The following is a 13350-nucleotide window of genomic DNA, read 5'->3' as shown; positions in this document are numbered from 1 at the left end:
TGCTGTTTTGACATATTATCTTAAAGGTGCAGCACTTATGGATTTGACCTTGATGAGTTTTTGAATGTAATAAGATGTATGTTTCAGTGATGCATATAAACAAACAATTCAAATGTTTAGGATCTCTGTAATGTCTGTAAAATCATCTTCTTGCATTTCTCCAGAACACTGGGCATCCAAGTCACATTTTAAGCTGCTTTTTATGTTAATGGAATAATACATTCTTATACGTTATATTTGATATGTAAATTAATCATTTTGTAAGAATATTTTTGTTAAATTAAATGTCTATTCACAGCTTTCTGCGATGGTATAAGGATAACGTTTATAAAATGCTTTCTCTTCTAGATATATTTTCCCAGATATCAGACTCCAATGGGGTGATGGTCTTTGCCAAGTTTGACCAGTTTCTGAGGGAGGTGCTGAAGCTCCCCACAGCAGTGTTCGAGGGCCCTTCGTTTGGCTACACCGAGCACTCTGTGAGAACATGCTTCCCTCAGCAGGTGAGTACAATAATCTCCTTCAGAGAGCAGCAAGAGTCCCTTTAACACGATTGGGATCTCATTCAACCTGTCTCGAATCTTAGAGGCTTTCACTGACAGTGTCTTATCTGTTCTTCGTCAGAAGAAGATCTTGCTGAATACGTTTTTGGACGTGTTGATGGCAGATCCGCCCCCGCAGTACCTCGTATGGCTACCTCTCATGCACCGACTTGCTAATGTAGAGAATGGTACGTCTTATTTTGGCAATGTATTTTTAAAACTAAATTTTTTTTATTTATAGTTTCATGTTTTAAAATGGAATTTATGACAAAAAATAAGTAAATGTGGATCTTTATGTACACATTATCTTATGCACAACCAGTCAGTACTGATATTGATTGAAAGTTTCACAAACATCAAAGCTGATGTCATTTCTTTCCATTGTTAACACTGATTCTGCTATCCCAGTTTAACATATAGAGACAACTACAGTATAATAAAGCCATTCATAGTTTGATTCCCCTGGAAAGTGTAAACAAAGTGGCTCTTTGGTGCTATCAAAACATTGCTCTGTTTGAGCATCACGACCTGCCCGACACTGCAACGTTGACTTAAACAAAGCCATGAATGTGGGGCAGGACACTTTTTTCTTTTTTTTTTAACTAATGGTAGATATGGGAGACATTATTTTTGCAAGACTGTCTGGTGACGCTAGTGGCAAGGAATTTACATGCTTCAGCTTTTACGCAGTCCATTTTAAGTCCAAATTAATACAAAATTTAAAACGGATGTATAAAATCATGTGGACTCAAATGAGATGATGACTCAGTCATATCAGTAAAGCTGTTTTATTTTACATGGAGAGGGTCCCCTCATGGGGGCGGCCATGTTAGGATCACTTGACCAGCTGAATACTTTTCACTTTACACTACACGACTTTCAAAGACGTCAGATTGTGGTACCATTCATATTACATAACTGTCTGTTTTGTCATGGAAGTCGTATCGTTTTCAAATTACTCAAGGAATCAGCAACAGGGTGAACACATTACAAGACATTTCACTATCTACAAATCTCCGACGACTCTGCCTGGACTCCAAATTGTGTTTCACAACAAAGTACACATCAGAAGTGATACGAGATACAAAAACAAATGCATGATCATATGTTATGCATTTTAGAATATAATGTGTATGTTTTTAATCACCTAAAGGCATCATATATTTTATTGGTTATAATATAAAAAAGTACCTCCTACTAAAAAATCTACCTATTTGTTTCCCTGACTGTCCAAGAGAATTGGCAATTTCTCTTAAACACTTCTCTTTCTCCAACCGGTTGTGGGACAGTTCAGATGAAACATCAAATAGGCAATGGTGCTCCTGCCAATGTTCCACTATTTATTCCTCCATTTCTTCGGTCCAGTGAGACTTTCTTGATATCGCAGCCATGCTAGTTGATGTTCAATAGCAGGTACATCAGGACTCCTCCCACTGAAACTTCCTGTGCCCCGTTTCTTGCTCTCTCATTGGCTGTAGGTCAGCGCTGCAGTGTATTCAGTCAAATCAAATTTCACATTGCTCGAGTTGGAATCACAGACAGGTCCAGATATTTAACATCCTTGATATCTCGCTGACATCAGCGATGCGTCAATGCTTCTCTCAAATTGCGTCTTTGATAGTTCATACATTGCGATCGTTGCTCATGGGAGCGAGCTCCGATTTGCCTACGATTTCAGGCTTTTGTCGGCGATCTGCATAAAACTGTCGGCGAGCAAAAATCGGGCTTAAAATTGTGTAGTGTAAACTCTGCATAATTGACTATCAGACTCACTCAAACCATTAACTTGTAAGCCAATTAGCCTTTTTGAGTGACATGTTAAAATAAACTGGCTCACGACTTGTGACACGAGAGTTATTAGTTCATGAATCAGACTGCTCTAGTTGAACTTTATAAACCAAAACATACTCTACACGGGTTCTTGAGCGTAGATGCTTGTAGTAACGCAAGCTTGATTTCAAATACACATTGCATTCTCAGTTTTGCCACAAGGGGTGCTATATTTGTGTGAACTCTTCGCTTCTACAGTGAGTTTTCTCTTTCACGTCAACTACTGTAACAGTGTGGAGAGAATATTGCTGAGCAAGTATGTTAAAGGCAAAATATTTACAGCAAATAACCCGAATAATTACACATCTTGTTTAATTGCACAAACTTTTGCAGATACCTGTATTTCCCCTGTGAGAACTGAGGTTTGCTTCCACCACATTAAAGCAAGAATGCATGTCAAGTGTGTTCTACCGGACTGCGGGTTGGCAATGTGTTGGCCAAGCACTCGCGCGTGGGTTCGCATACCTGCGTAAAGTATGTTTCGGGCCTATCTTTGTTTTTGAGTGCAGCAAACAAAGACAACACAATAGAACACAAATTTTACCTTTTATCTCATAACATTCAAATCACAATTTTCACAATTGGGCTTAAATATAATTTATGGCACTGCGGACTCAGCATTGGCAGAGTGCTGCCATTGAATTGCCAACCAGGAAACACTGTTAAGGTTTATCATTGTTATTGTTGAAACCCTTGTTTATTCCACAGTCTTCCATCCAGTTGAATGTTCGTACTGCCGGAGTGAGAGCATGATGGGTTTCCGGTATCGCTGCCAACAGTGCCATGGCTACCAGCTTTGTCAAAGCTGTTTCTGGCGTGGTCATGCCAGCGGTCCCCATAGCAACCAGCACCAGATGAAGGAACACTCCTCATGGGTATGTCTCTTTAAGATATCAAGCTATTATGAAGTACACTTATGTTTATGCATATTAACATACTACAATTACTACTTCTGCAGTATAAATAATGTATAGTATGCATAGTATGAACATTTGCAGTATGTAATACCCAGATGACCTGCTAAATTTGCCAAAATGTGCAGTACATAACGGAGCACACTGGACTGGGAACTCTATCCAATAATATCACCTTGTGATTTTCAACTTCTTTCTTTTGACTTGTATAATGAAAGAATTACAATTTATCTGTTTCTTGCAAAAATACAAGGATACTTGTGAATGGCCATTTGACTGCAGTATGGTGTAGTTACAGCATAAACCAGCAGGGGCTAACTGGTCCATCTTGAAAATATGCACACAATGAGTTCATATGACAAACCCAGTAATATTATGTGATGACAATGTAACAGATTATTGTTTGAAAAATGTATGCCATAATGCGTTCTGTTTCACACACTAATAAACAATAGTAAGCAATATTCAATGTATAATGCACAGTATCTATTAAAGGGATAGTTCTTAAAATAATTTAGCTTTCTGGGGGTGGGGGGGTTGTGTAAGTACATATATTTTAAATAGCCTATGATACTAAGTACTATGCAATAATAAAGAATGGACACGCTTAACTTGTTCTATTCTGTCATGAAGGAGGGACACACAAGCAATAAAAATTTTCTTGTTTCCTGCTAAAAGTCATTTTCCTCTAATTCAGGATTTCAAGGGGTTCATGTTTTTCAGCTAGTGAGTTAGTATGATTACATTTTTAATGTTCAAGTATCCTCCCTCAGTTCAGTCACACTGCTGGAAATTACAGCTTGGGAAACGATTCGCACTGCCTCCCAAATCCAATCATAAGAGATTTTTTTCCCTCACACTTACTACCTCGATAAAGATTTATTTTTCTAACCCATAGCAAGGATTATGCTGAGTCAAATAGTATTTTTCATTAACTCTAAATTAAATGATATGTAATAAAATTGTCTAACTGCACTTGGGGAGAAAGTACTTTTATGTGCAGATCAAAGATGCATATATTGCGCTTTTATGTCACAGTACTATACATTTTTTAATTGGTTTTGATTTTTGGTGAAGAATGGGAGGTAGTTCAGTGTTTTATCATTATTGGGTTTTTTTTTTTTTGCTCCTTTTGCAGAAATCTCCAGCAAAGAAGCTCAGCCATGCCATCAGTAAGTCTCTGGGCTGTATGCCGATAGGAGAGCCCCCTCACCCTGTTTTCCCAGAGGCAGCTGAAAGACCTCAGGACCTTGCACACACTACGTAAGTTCTCTGGAGCGATGATTTAATTAAAACATTCACAGTCCTCTCAGTTGTGTACTAGTACTTGCACATTTCATCCCATTCATTTCACTGTGTTTCTCGATATTTTTAAAGAAACAACTCAATAAATGCTGCTGTAAAAACTCAAAGATCAGATGGGATGCTGTATTTTAAGGGAACAGGATTTTCTTTCCCTACATGGTGCTAGCCACCACAGTGTTGTGGGTTTGATTTCCAGTGAACACAAAAACTAGATGCATACCTTCGATAAAAGTGTTTGCTAAATGCATAAAAGTACTGTAAACTATAGGCATGTGCAAGGAAAGCTTTCCAGATTCAACTGAGGGAATCCATTTGACATGAAGAAAGGGCTTTGCATGGCAGGCACCACTCAGAAAATGTCAAAACCTAGTTTCATTTATTTATGCTCGCCTACACCTCCGACTGAATGACAGAGTATAAACAGGGCCAGTCTGGACTATTTTAAGAAGCTTTCTACTACATAAAGTACATAATATATAATACAGAATGTACATAATACATTCACCTTCCTATATTATCGTCTTCCTTTACTTTGCACAAATGGCAATAATTTTGTAGACCAGAATCATTCATTTCCTAAAGCAAAATCTTGGAAGTTTTAGCAGATTGTTAATATTAGGCAATGCACTGTTTGAACATATTCCAATTCATATACTGTATAGTATTCAGGCCATAATAATTGTAACCATGTCCTTCAGTCTGTGTTATGGTCTTATTTTTATAGCCAGATTGAGAGTGAATATTGATCTTTGAATCTGTCATTGGGGGAAAATGTAATTAGGAAATGCCAAGAATAAAGATATTCTGTGTAAAAAAATATATATGGGTGTAGTTTTCTGGGTTGCTGCATTATAAATATCAGGGAGCTGAATCAGTCTAGTCAGACCTTCGGTCACAGCAACTGGCCCTGCTCTGTAAGTACTTTCATTTACTGACACATGAATTTGAGGATTGATGAAGACCATAAACAAATGGGCCCTGCCCTCCCATAGAGGGAATGTATAGCAGATTTACAGTAGTCATTTATTTTTCTGATAAATTAAAAGCATTATTTGATTATGAGCCATGTGAAGAATAACAAGCTTGGATAATGATCGCATGACATTATATAATTTTGCTTATAGTGTTTGACCTGTGAATGTGGCAAATGGACGGCGACAAAAGGAAGTTCTTCTGTGTTAATTTAAAGGGATTTACTCACCCTCATGCCATCCCAGATGTGTATGTTTTTTCTTCTTCTGCTAAACACAAACAAATATTTTTAGAAGAATATCTCAGCTCTGTAGTTCATCACAATGCAAGTGAATGGGTAACAAAAGCACATTAAGCACGTTAAATCTGTGTCTTCTGAAGAGGCATGTTAAGTGTGGGTGAGGAATAGATCAATCTTTAATTCCTTTTTTACTATCAACCTCCACTTCCACTTTCACTTTCACATTCTTATTTTATTTTTTGGCGGTTCGCATTCTTCGTGCATACCACCCCCTAAAGGGGAGGGAGAGAATGTTTAGTAAAAAAGGTCTTAAATATTGATCTGTTTCTCACCCACATCCATCTTATCGCTTCAGAAGATATAGAAAGGGTCTGAATACTTGTGTCAATGCGATATGAAATTTTTCTCCCAAATTGTAATGCCCAATTCCTACTACTTAGTAGGTACTCTCCTCGATCCACGCACAACTTACCACTTGCCACATTGAGAGCAAGAACTACTAATTGTGACCATGAGGAGGTTACCCCATGTGACTCTACCCTCCCTAGCAACCGGGCCAATTTGGTTGCTTAGGAGACCTGGCTGGATTCACCCTGGACTCAAACTCACGACTCCAGGGGTGGTAGTCTGTGTCTTTACTCGCTGAGCAACTATGGCCCCCCTCCGTTTTTTGTTTTTAATAAAGTTTCAAAATGTCTAAAATCCTGTTTTCACTTTGCTATTATGAGGTATTGAGCGTAGATCTATAAGGGGAAAAATCAGAATCCTTCCAGAATGCACTGTAAATAGGGTCATATTTTATTCCACATTGACTTTAAGACAGCATTAGATGAGAATAAATGAGAATAAATTAATTATTGTAACAATATCTAAGCATTTAGATGATTTACAAATGGTGAATATCAGTATAGTTTCAAACCATTCTTTTGGAAGAGGTCATCCACTATTAGATTTAGAGAATGGAAGTGTCTGTTTTGTCTGAATTTGTCTACTCAACAGCAGAGTTCAGACTATTAAATTCTTAAAATCATTAGATTTTAAAAGCTCCACTCCTGGACACTGCTGAAATATCAGTATTACTCTTAATAATGCAGTGGTCACGCCAGTCAAGTCAATGTGCACAGTGCTGTTTATATGACTCAATAACATGATATAAAAACAAGATCTACCGCTACTAAGATCCAAGCCAGGAAGACAGCCTCCTATGGGGGACGAAAATACTAGCCAAAGTGCACTCTCATGCTCCAGTGACATTTCCGAATTGCCAGAGAAAAGCTGCACTAAAACTGATGGAGTTTTAAATTTAATGGAAGCAGCTGATAGTACCTGAGGCACATGCCCTCAAGGGTGCTGCTCTGTATCCTAATAGAGACACACAAGCTCTTAAAACCAAATGTTTGTCTCGCAGACATTCTCTTTGACCCTTTCTGTCTGTAGCGAGGTATGGTGGATGACAAGTGCCATTATTTTTGGCTGATAGTGAGTTTACGATAGTGAATTTGCTGATAGAATGATTTACTAATCTTTTTTTGTGACACCTGAAATGCATCAAACCTAACCTTAAAGGACACCAGCAGGTAATAAAGTCAACATGTAATCAAATTGACCTCATTTACGTACTTAACACATGCTAAATACACACTGCATGTAGAATAAAATAGTTTTTTTTTAGTATGCTGATGTAAATGAGTCTTCAGTGTGTGTACATTATATTTTTCAAAAGCACTATTCATCTCTTTAGGGTTAAAATGTATACATTGGAAAAAATTCTACCTGGTCTGTCTCTTAGAAACAGGTTACTATACCTACATTTTTGAGCTTGTTGTACGTATCGCAGCAGTTTGCTGGTGAAATGAACACTAGAGGCTCTACAACAGCAATTACTTTTATTTCCATTTACACAAATCACAAGTAAAAGATTATCAGTTCATTAACTCTTACTTTTTGCCCTTTTCAGACAATACTGTCTTGTGACATCAGACCACCAGGTGATATATTTTAACCTTTGCATTCAATAAAAAATACATTTGCAAGCTTGTTTGATTCCGACGAAATTACACAGCAGCTCTACTGACAGAGTGTTGTATTTGCCATGTTAAGGACTATAGCACAAGTCCTGAAGACAATGCTAGTCGAGCCATGAGCTGAACATATCATAGATGCACCACAAAATGACTTGGATGTTTCAGCAATTGCTTGTTCATCTCACATTTGCTTTTTATGACACTATCGGTTAGTTTTAGGTTTAAGAATTGATAGAGCATTAACCTTTAAAACCTTAAAATCTGGGAGAAAATGTAACTTGATTTAAGCACAAACAGAAGAAATTTCACCTCGGAAATGCTGAGATACATGTAAGGAGCCACATAATATAATTTTGCAAAATATCGCCACAGTCATGGAATTTTCTTGAAATCAGGCTCAAAAAACCTTCAAAATACTGTTAAAGTGCCAATTGTAAAAGAGTTCAGGATGGGCAAGGAGGAGCTGGGAGCCTGCAGAACAGTCAACATAACTTTAATGACAGCATTCAACTTAAACAAACATAAACAAACACACACACACACACACACACACACACACTGCGGCTGGGTGTGCGTGTCTCTCTCTAACTTGCGCCCCTGGCTCGTCTTTATCCCCCTCCCGGCTGATTAGGACAAATAAGTGATGGACGTGCTCCAGCTTGACATACCTACCTTTCTGGAGGGGAGGTGTCACCCTTCCAGCCGTCCTTCTCCTGGCAGGTCTTCCCCATCTCTCTGGTGCCCTGGGAGAGTGGAGGGGAGGGAGAGGGGAGAGGGAACATGTGAGGGGGAGACACAGAGAGAGAGGAGAGAAAAACTTGCTTGCCGATCCCCGGACACGTCATGGCCTGGTCTCTGGCCGAGGACAGCCGCTCCTCCCCTGGTGGACGGCAGTGGTTCCTCCAACTCCCAGCGGCCGGTAGCGGCGACTCTATCCCCTGGCAGATGGCAGCACGAAGACTCCATGACAGTGCCTTCCTCCTCCTTACCGGGTTTCGGCACCAGTGTAACAGGGCAAGGAGGAGGGAACCAGCAGAACAGTCAACATAACTTTAATGACATAAATCAACTTAAACATAAACACATAGACACAAACACACAGAGGCCGTGTGTGTCCCTCTCTCACTCTCACTGGTGCCTCTGGCTCGTCTTTATCCCGTCTTTAGCGACAGACGTGCATCCTTACGGCCCAGCCATGCCCTTCTCCTTGTCACACCAATGTTTGCTTAGACTATTTTCTAAATAAATATGTGCATTTAAATCAGTTATAATATAAGAAGTCTTATGAAAGAACCAGGAATCTTTTGTCTAATTAACACCTAGAATAGATTCTGTCTTTACGATAAATTATCTCTGAACTCACTGTGACCGAAGGGCACATTTGCCAACTCTCATTCTGCTGCCAACATTTTCTTTTTTTAGTGCACAAATTCATATTACAAAGCAATTAAACTGCTCTTGAAATATCCTTTTTACCACTCAAATAGCATTCGCTTCAAATGTCTTTTAAATAGTCCTTGTGTGGAAGTCTTGTAGATTTTTCCTGTTAAATAATGCCTTCTATTTATGAACAGAGCCAGTATAAGGTCTTTACTAATACTTGCTTTAATTAGCCATGTGAAAATTGGAGATATGAAAGACTCAAATTAGAATAAATGAATATCAGAGCTTGTCTAGAATGTGAAGCACATTTTCACAGTCTTAAAGACCTCAAGGAATAAAAATGGGTGTTTTGTAGCTTTTATTTCCTGCATATTTGCTTCCCTGCTAAAAAAGACCAGCTTAACCAGCATGCAATTCCCATGCTGGTCTAGGCTAGTTATTCTGGTTAGTGCTGGTTTGGTGCTGGTCTAGCTATTACCATGCTTTTCACCAGCCAAACTTAGCTGGTGAAGCTGGTTGACTAGTATTGTCTTTTTATGAAGCTGGTTAGTCTAGTTTAAAAGCCTGGTGGAGAAACCAGCACAAAAGCATCCCATGCTGGGGGATCTGCACCAAAACTCAACATAAGCTGGTAACCAGCAATGCAAGTCTTTTCAGCAGTGTTTGAAGCTATGTATATGCTAGTGCACTTCTAGAAGTTGACAAAATGAACTTTTAGCAGATATACTGTTTGTGTAGCCGGTGGGTTGTAAATAAACACATAGGATTGTAGCACTGTCTACTACAAGGACGACAGGAAGCAAGACTTCAGGACACGGTAAGCCTTTTTAATTCCCCTTTTTAGTGACAATAGTATTCACAATATTCTCTGCACTTGAACGCTGAGTTCGTTGTCGGTCTCTCCCCATGCTCTGTGGCTGCCGGCTTTTTATCCGCTCTCCTCGCTCTACTGCAATTAGAGACAGGTGTTAGACATGATTTAGCTCAGGTGTGAGCGCCCTTACCGCTTTTCTCTCCCGGACGGGCGCTTGACCACGCCCCCGCTGCCACATACCCCCACCGCCCGACTCAGGCCGGGGCGTCATCCGGCCTGCCTACCACTCCCCCCCCATTTCTGGAGAGGAAGTCGGCGGCAGCCATCTGCACCCCCGGTCTGTGGACCACCTTGAACTTAAACGGCTGGAGGGCCAGATACCAACGGGTGATCCGGGCGTTAGTATCCTTCATGCGGTGGAGCCACTGCAGTGGGGCATGATCCGAGCAGAGGGTGAAGGCCCGCCCCAGCAGGTAGTACCGGAGGGTGAGGACCGCCCACTTGATGGCCAGACACTCCTTCTCCACGGTGCTGTACTTAGTCTCCCTTAAGGAGAGTTTCCGGCTAATGTACAGCACCGGGCGCTCCTCTCCCTCCACCAGCTGCGAGAGTACGGCCCCCAGCCCTCTGTCTGAAGCGTCCGTCTGCAATACAAAAGGGAGAGAGAAGTCAGGTGCATGCAAAAGCGGCCCCCCACAAAGTGCAGCTTTAATCTGCGTAAACGCCTGTTGGCACTGCTCTGACCATTGGACCGGATCTGGAGCCCCCTTTTTAGTGAGGTCAGTCAGCGGGCTGGTGACGTCCGAATAATTAGGCACAAATCTTCTGTAATAGCCAGCCAGCCCCAGGAACTGCCTCACCCCCTTTTTGGTCTTAGGTCTAGGGCAAGTCGCAATCGCCGCGGTCTTATCAATTTGGGGACGCACCTGGCCATGACCCAAGTGGAACCCCAGATACCGTACCTCCACACGCCCAATCGCGCACTTCTTAGGGTTTGCTGTGAGCCCCGCCCGCCGCAGCGATCTCAGGACGGCCCTCAGATGTTGCATGTGCCGCTGCCAATCATTGCTGTAAATGATAATATCATCTAAATAGGCAGCGGCGTACGCGGTGTGCGGTCTGAGGATCCGATCCATGAGTCGCTGAAACGTGGCTGGTGCCCCAAACAAACCGAAAGGAAGCGTCACAAATTGGTGTAATCCAAACGGCGTAGTGAAGGCTGTTTTCTCACAGGACATTGGTGTCAAGGGGATCTGCCAATAACCCTTCGTTAAATCCAAGGTCGAATAAAATCGAGCAGTACCTAACCGATCGAGCAGTTCATCAACACGGGGCATTGGGTACGCGTCAAATTTAGACACCGCGTTGACTTTTCTGTAATCCACACAGAATCGAACAGACCCATCACTCTTGGGAACAAGAACAACCGGGCTGGACCAATCACTGTGGGATTCCTCTATTACGCCCATATCAAGCATCGCATCTAATTCTTCCCGTACTATTTTCTTTTTATGTTCGGGTAAGCGATAGGGGCGGCAACGCACCACCGCGCCCGGCTCGGTCTCGATGTGGTGCTGTATGATGTTTGTGCGGCCCGGTAGAGGGGAAAACACGTCCGCAAATTCTTTTTGTAATTCAGAAACCTCTGTGAGCTGCCGCGGTGAGAGTTGGTCTCCACAAGGAACCGGAGTGTTGAGATTGTAGTTTTTGTTTATCTCCGGTCCGAGCTCCGCCCTCTCCGGAACTACCGTGGCCAGCGTCACAGAGGCCGCCTCCTCCCTCCATAATTTCAGGAGGTTGAGGTGATAAATTTGGCGCGCGCCCCCTCTATCGGTACGTCTAACCTCATAATCGAGATCCCCCACTCGTCGTGTGACCTCAAAGGGTCCTTGCCACTTGGCGAGTAATTTAGAGCTCGATGTTGGGAGTAATACGAGTACCTTATCTCCCGGTGCAAATTCCCGTAGCCGAGCACCCCTGTCATACAGCCGGCGTTGGCGTTCTTGAGCTTGGAGCAAATTCTCCTGTGTTAGTTGCCCCAGTGTGTGGAGTTTTGCTCTAAGATCGAGAACGAACTGAATTTCATTTTTACTGTTAGAAGGTCCCTCCTCCCACGCTTCGCGGATGACGTCAAGGACACTGCGGGGGCGTCGCCCGTACAGCAGCTCAAACGGGGAGAACCCGGTGGAGGCTTGCGGGACCTCTCGTACTGCAAACAACAGGGGGTCTAGCCACTTATCCCAATTCCTAGCGTCATCGTGTACGAATTTACGAATCATGTTCTTGAGCGTTTTATTAAATCGTTCCACTAGGCCATCTGTCTGAGGATGGTAAACGCTAGTGCGAATCGATTTGATGCCCAAGAGCTCGTAAAGTTCGCGAAGTGTTCGTGACATAAAAGTCGTGCCTTGATCGGTGAGGATTTCTTTCGGAATCCCCACCCGGGAGATTATCTTGAAGAGTGCCCCTGCAACACTACGTGCGGAGATGTTGCTCAGAGGCACTGCTTCCGGATATCGCGTCGCGTAATCCACTAGGACTAACACGAAGCGATGTCCGCGTGCTGACCGTTCTAATGGCCCGACGAGGTCCATCCCAATTCTTTCGAAGGGGACCTCGATTAACGGTAGAGGGCGCAATGGCGCTTTTGGGGTGGCCGGTGGGTTTACCAGCTGACATTCACGGCACGCCGCACACCACCTGCGGACGTCACCGCCAATGCCCGGCCAATAGAAACGGGCTATTAGACGGAGAAGTGTTTTCCGTTCCCCTAGGTGACCGGCCATGGGATTATAGTGAGCCGCCTGGAAAACCATTTCCCGGCGGCTCCGTGGAATCAATAATTGCGTTACTTCCTCCTTTGTTTGGGCGTCCTGCGTCACCCTGTATAAGCGATCTTTAATAAGCGAAAAATACGGATATGAAACGGCGACACCCGGCCGGAGTTGTTGACCATCGATTACTCTCACTTGGTCAAAAGCGTGCTTAAGGGTTTCATCTCGCGACTGCTCCAAGGGGAAGTCCCCCTCCGGGAATTCCCGGAGAGGAGGAGCGACAACCTCGCCCCTTCCCACGTCATTCGGAGCAGCCGAGGACGGCCCCGGCTCCGCCTCCCCCGCCAAAGCATCGCACATCACACATCCCTTTACTTCCATGCAGGACCCATCCGCACAAACCCCCTCCAATAATTTTCTAAAATTCGGCCAATCAGTACCCAAGATTAGCGGATGGGTGAGGCGGGAACTAACCGCTGCCTCCACACTATGTCTTTCTCCCCGGAATTTGATCGCCAGAGTCACCACGGGATACTTGTGAATATCCCCAT

The 13350-nt window shown here is 42.7% G+C and overlaps 1 protein-coding gene across 6 annotated transcripts in view; it reads left to right on the top strand.

Annotated features, from left to right (window-relative positions):
* Window positions 1-13350, top strand: part of dtnbb (dystrobrevin, beta b) — a 66791-nt gene that overhangs the window by 11313 nt on the left and 42128 nt on the right. For 5 of the 6 annotated variants that reach the window (XM_052153723.1, XM_052153724.1, XM_052153719.1 and 2 more), the window contains exons 7-10: window positions 349-503; window positions 625-730; window positions 3081-3247; window positions 4425-4549. In XM_052153723.1, coding sequence (XP_052009683.1) covers window positions 349-503; window positions 625-730; window positions 3081-3247; window positions 4425-4549 — 553 coding nt within the window. The remainder of the gene's footprint in view (window positions 1-348; window positions 504-624; window positions 731-3080; window positions 3248-4424; window positions 4550-13350) is intronic. The other variant, XM_052153721.1, reaches the window with a different exon arrangement.

Source organism: Xyrauchen texanus, chromosome 22 (assembly GCF_025860055.1).
Source record: "Xyrauchen texanus isolate HMW12.3.18 chromosome 22, RBS_HiC_50CHRs, whole genome shotgun sequence".
NCBI classification, from domain to species: Eukaryota; Metazoa; Chordata; class Actinopteri; order Cypriniformes; family Catostomidae; genus Xyrauchen; species Xyrauchen texanus.
This window is presented reverse-complemented; position numbering and strand designations above follow the sequence as displayed.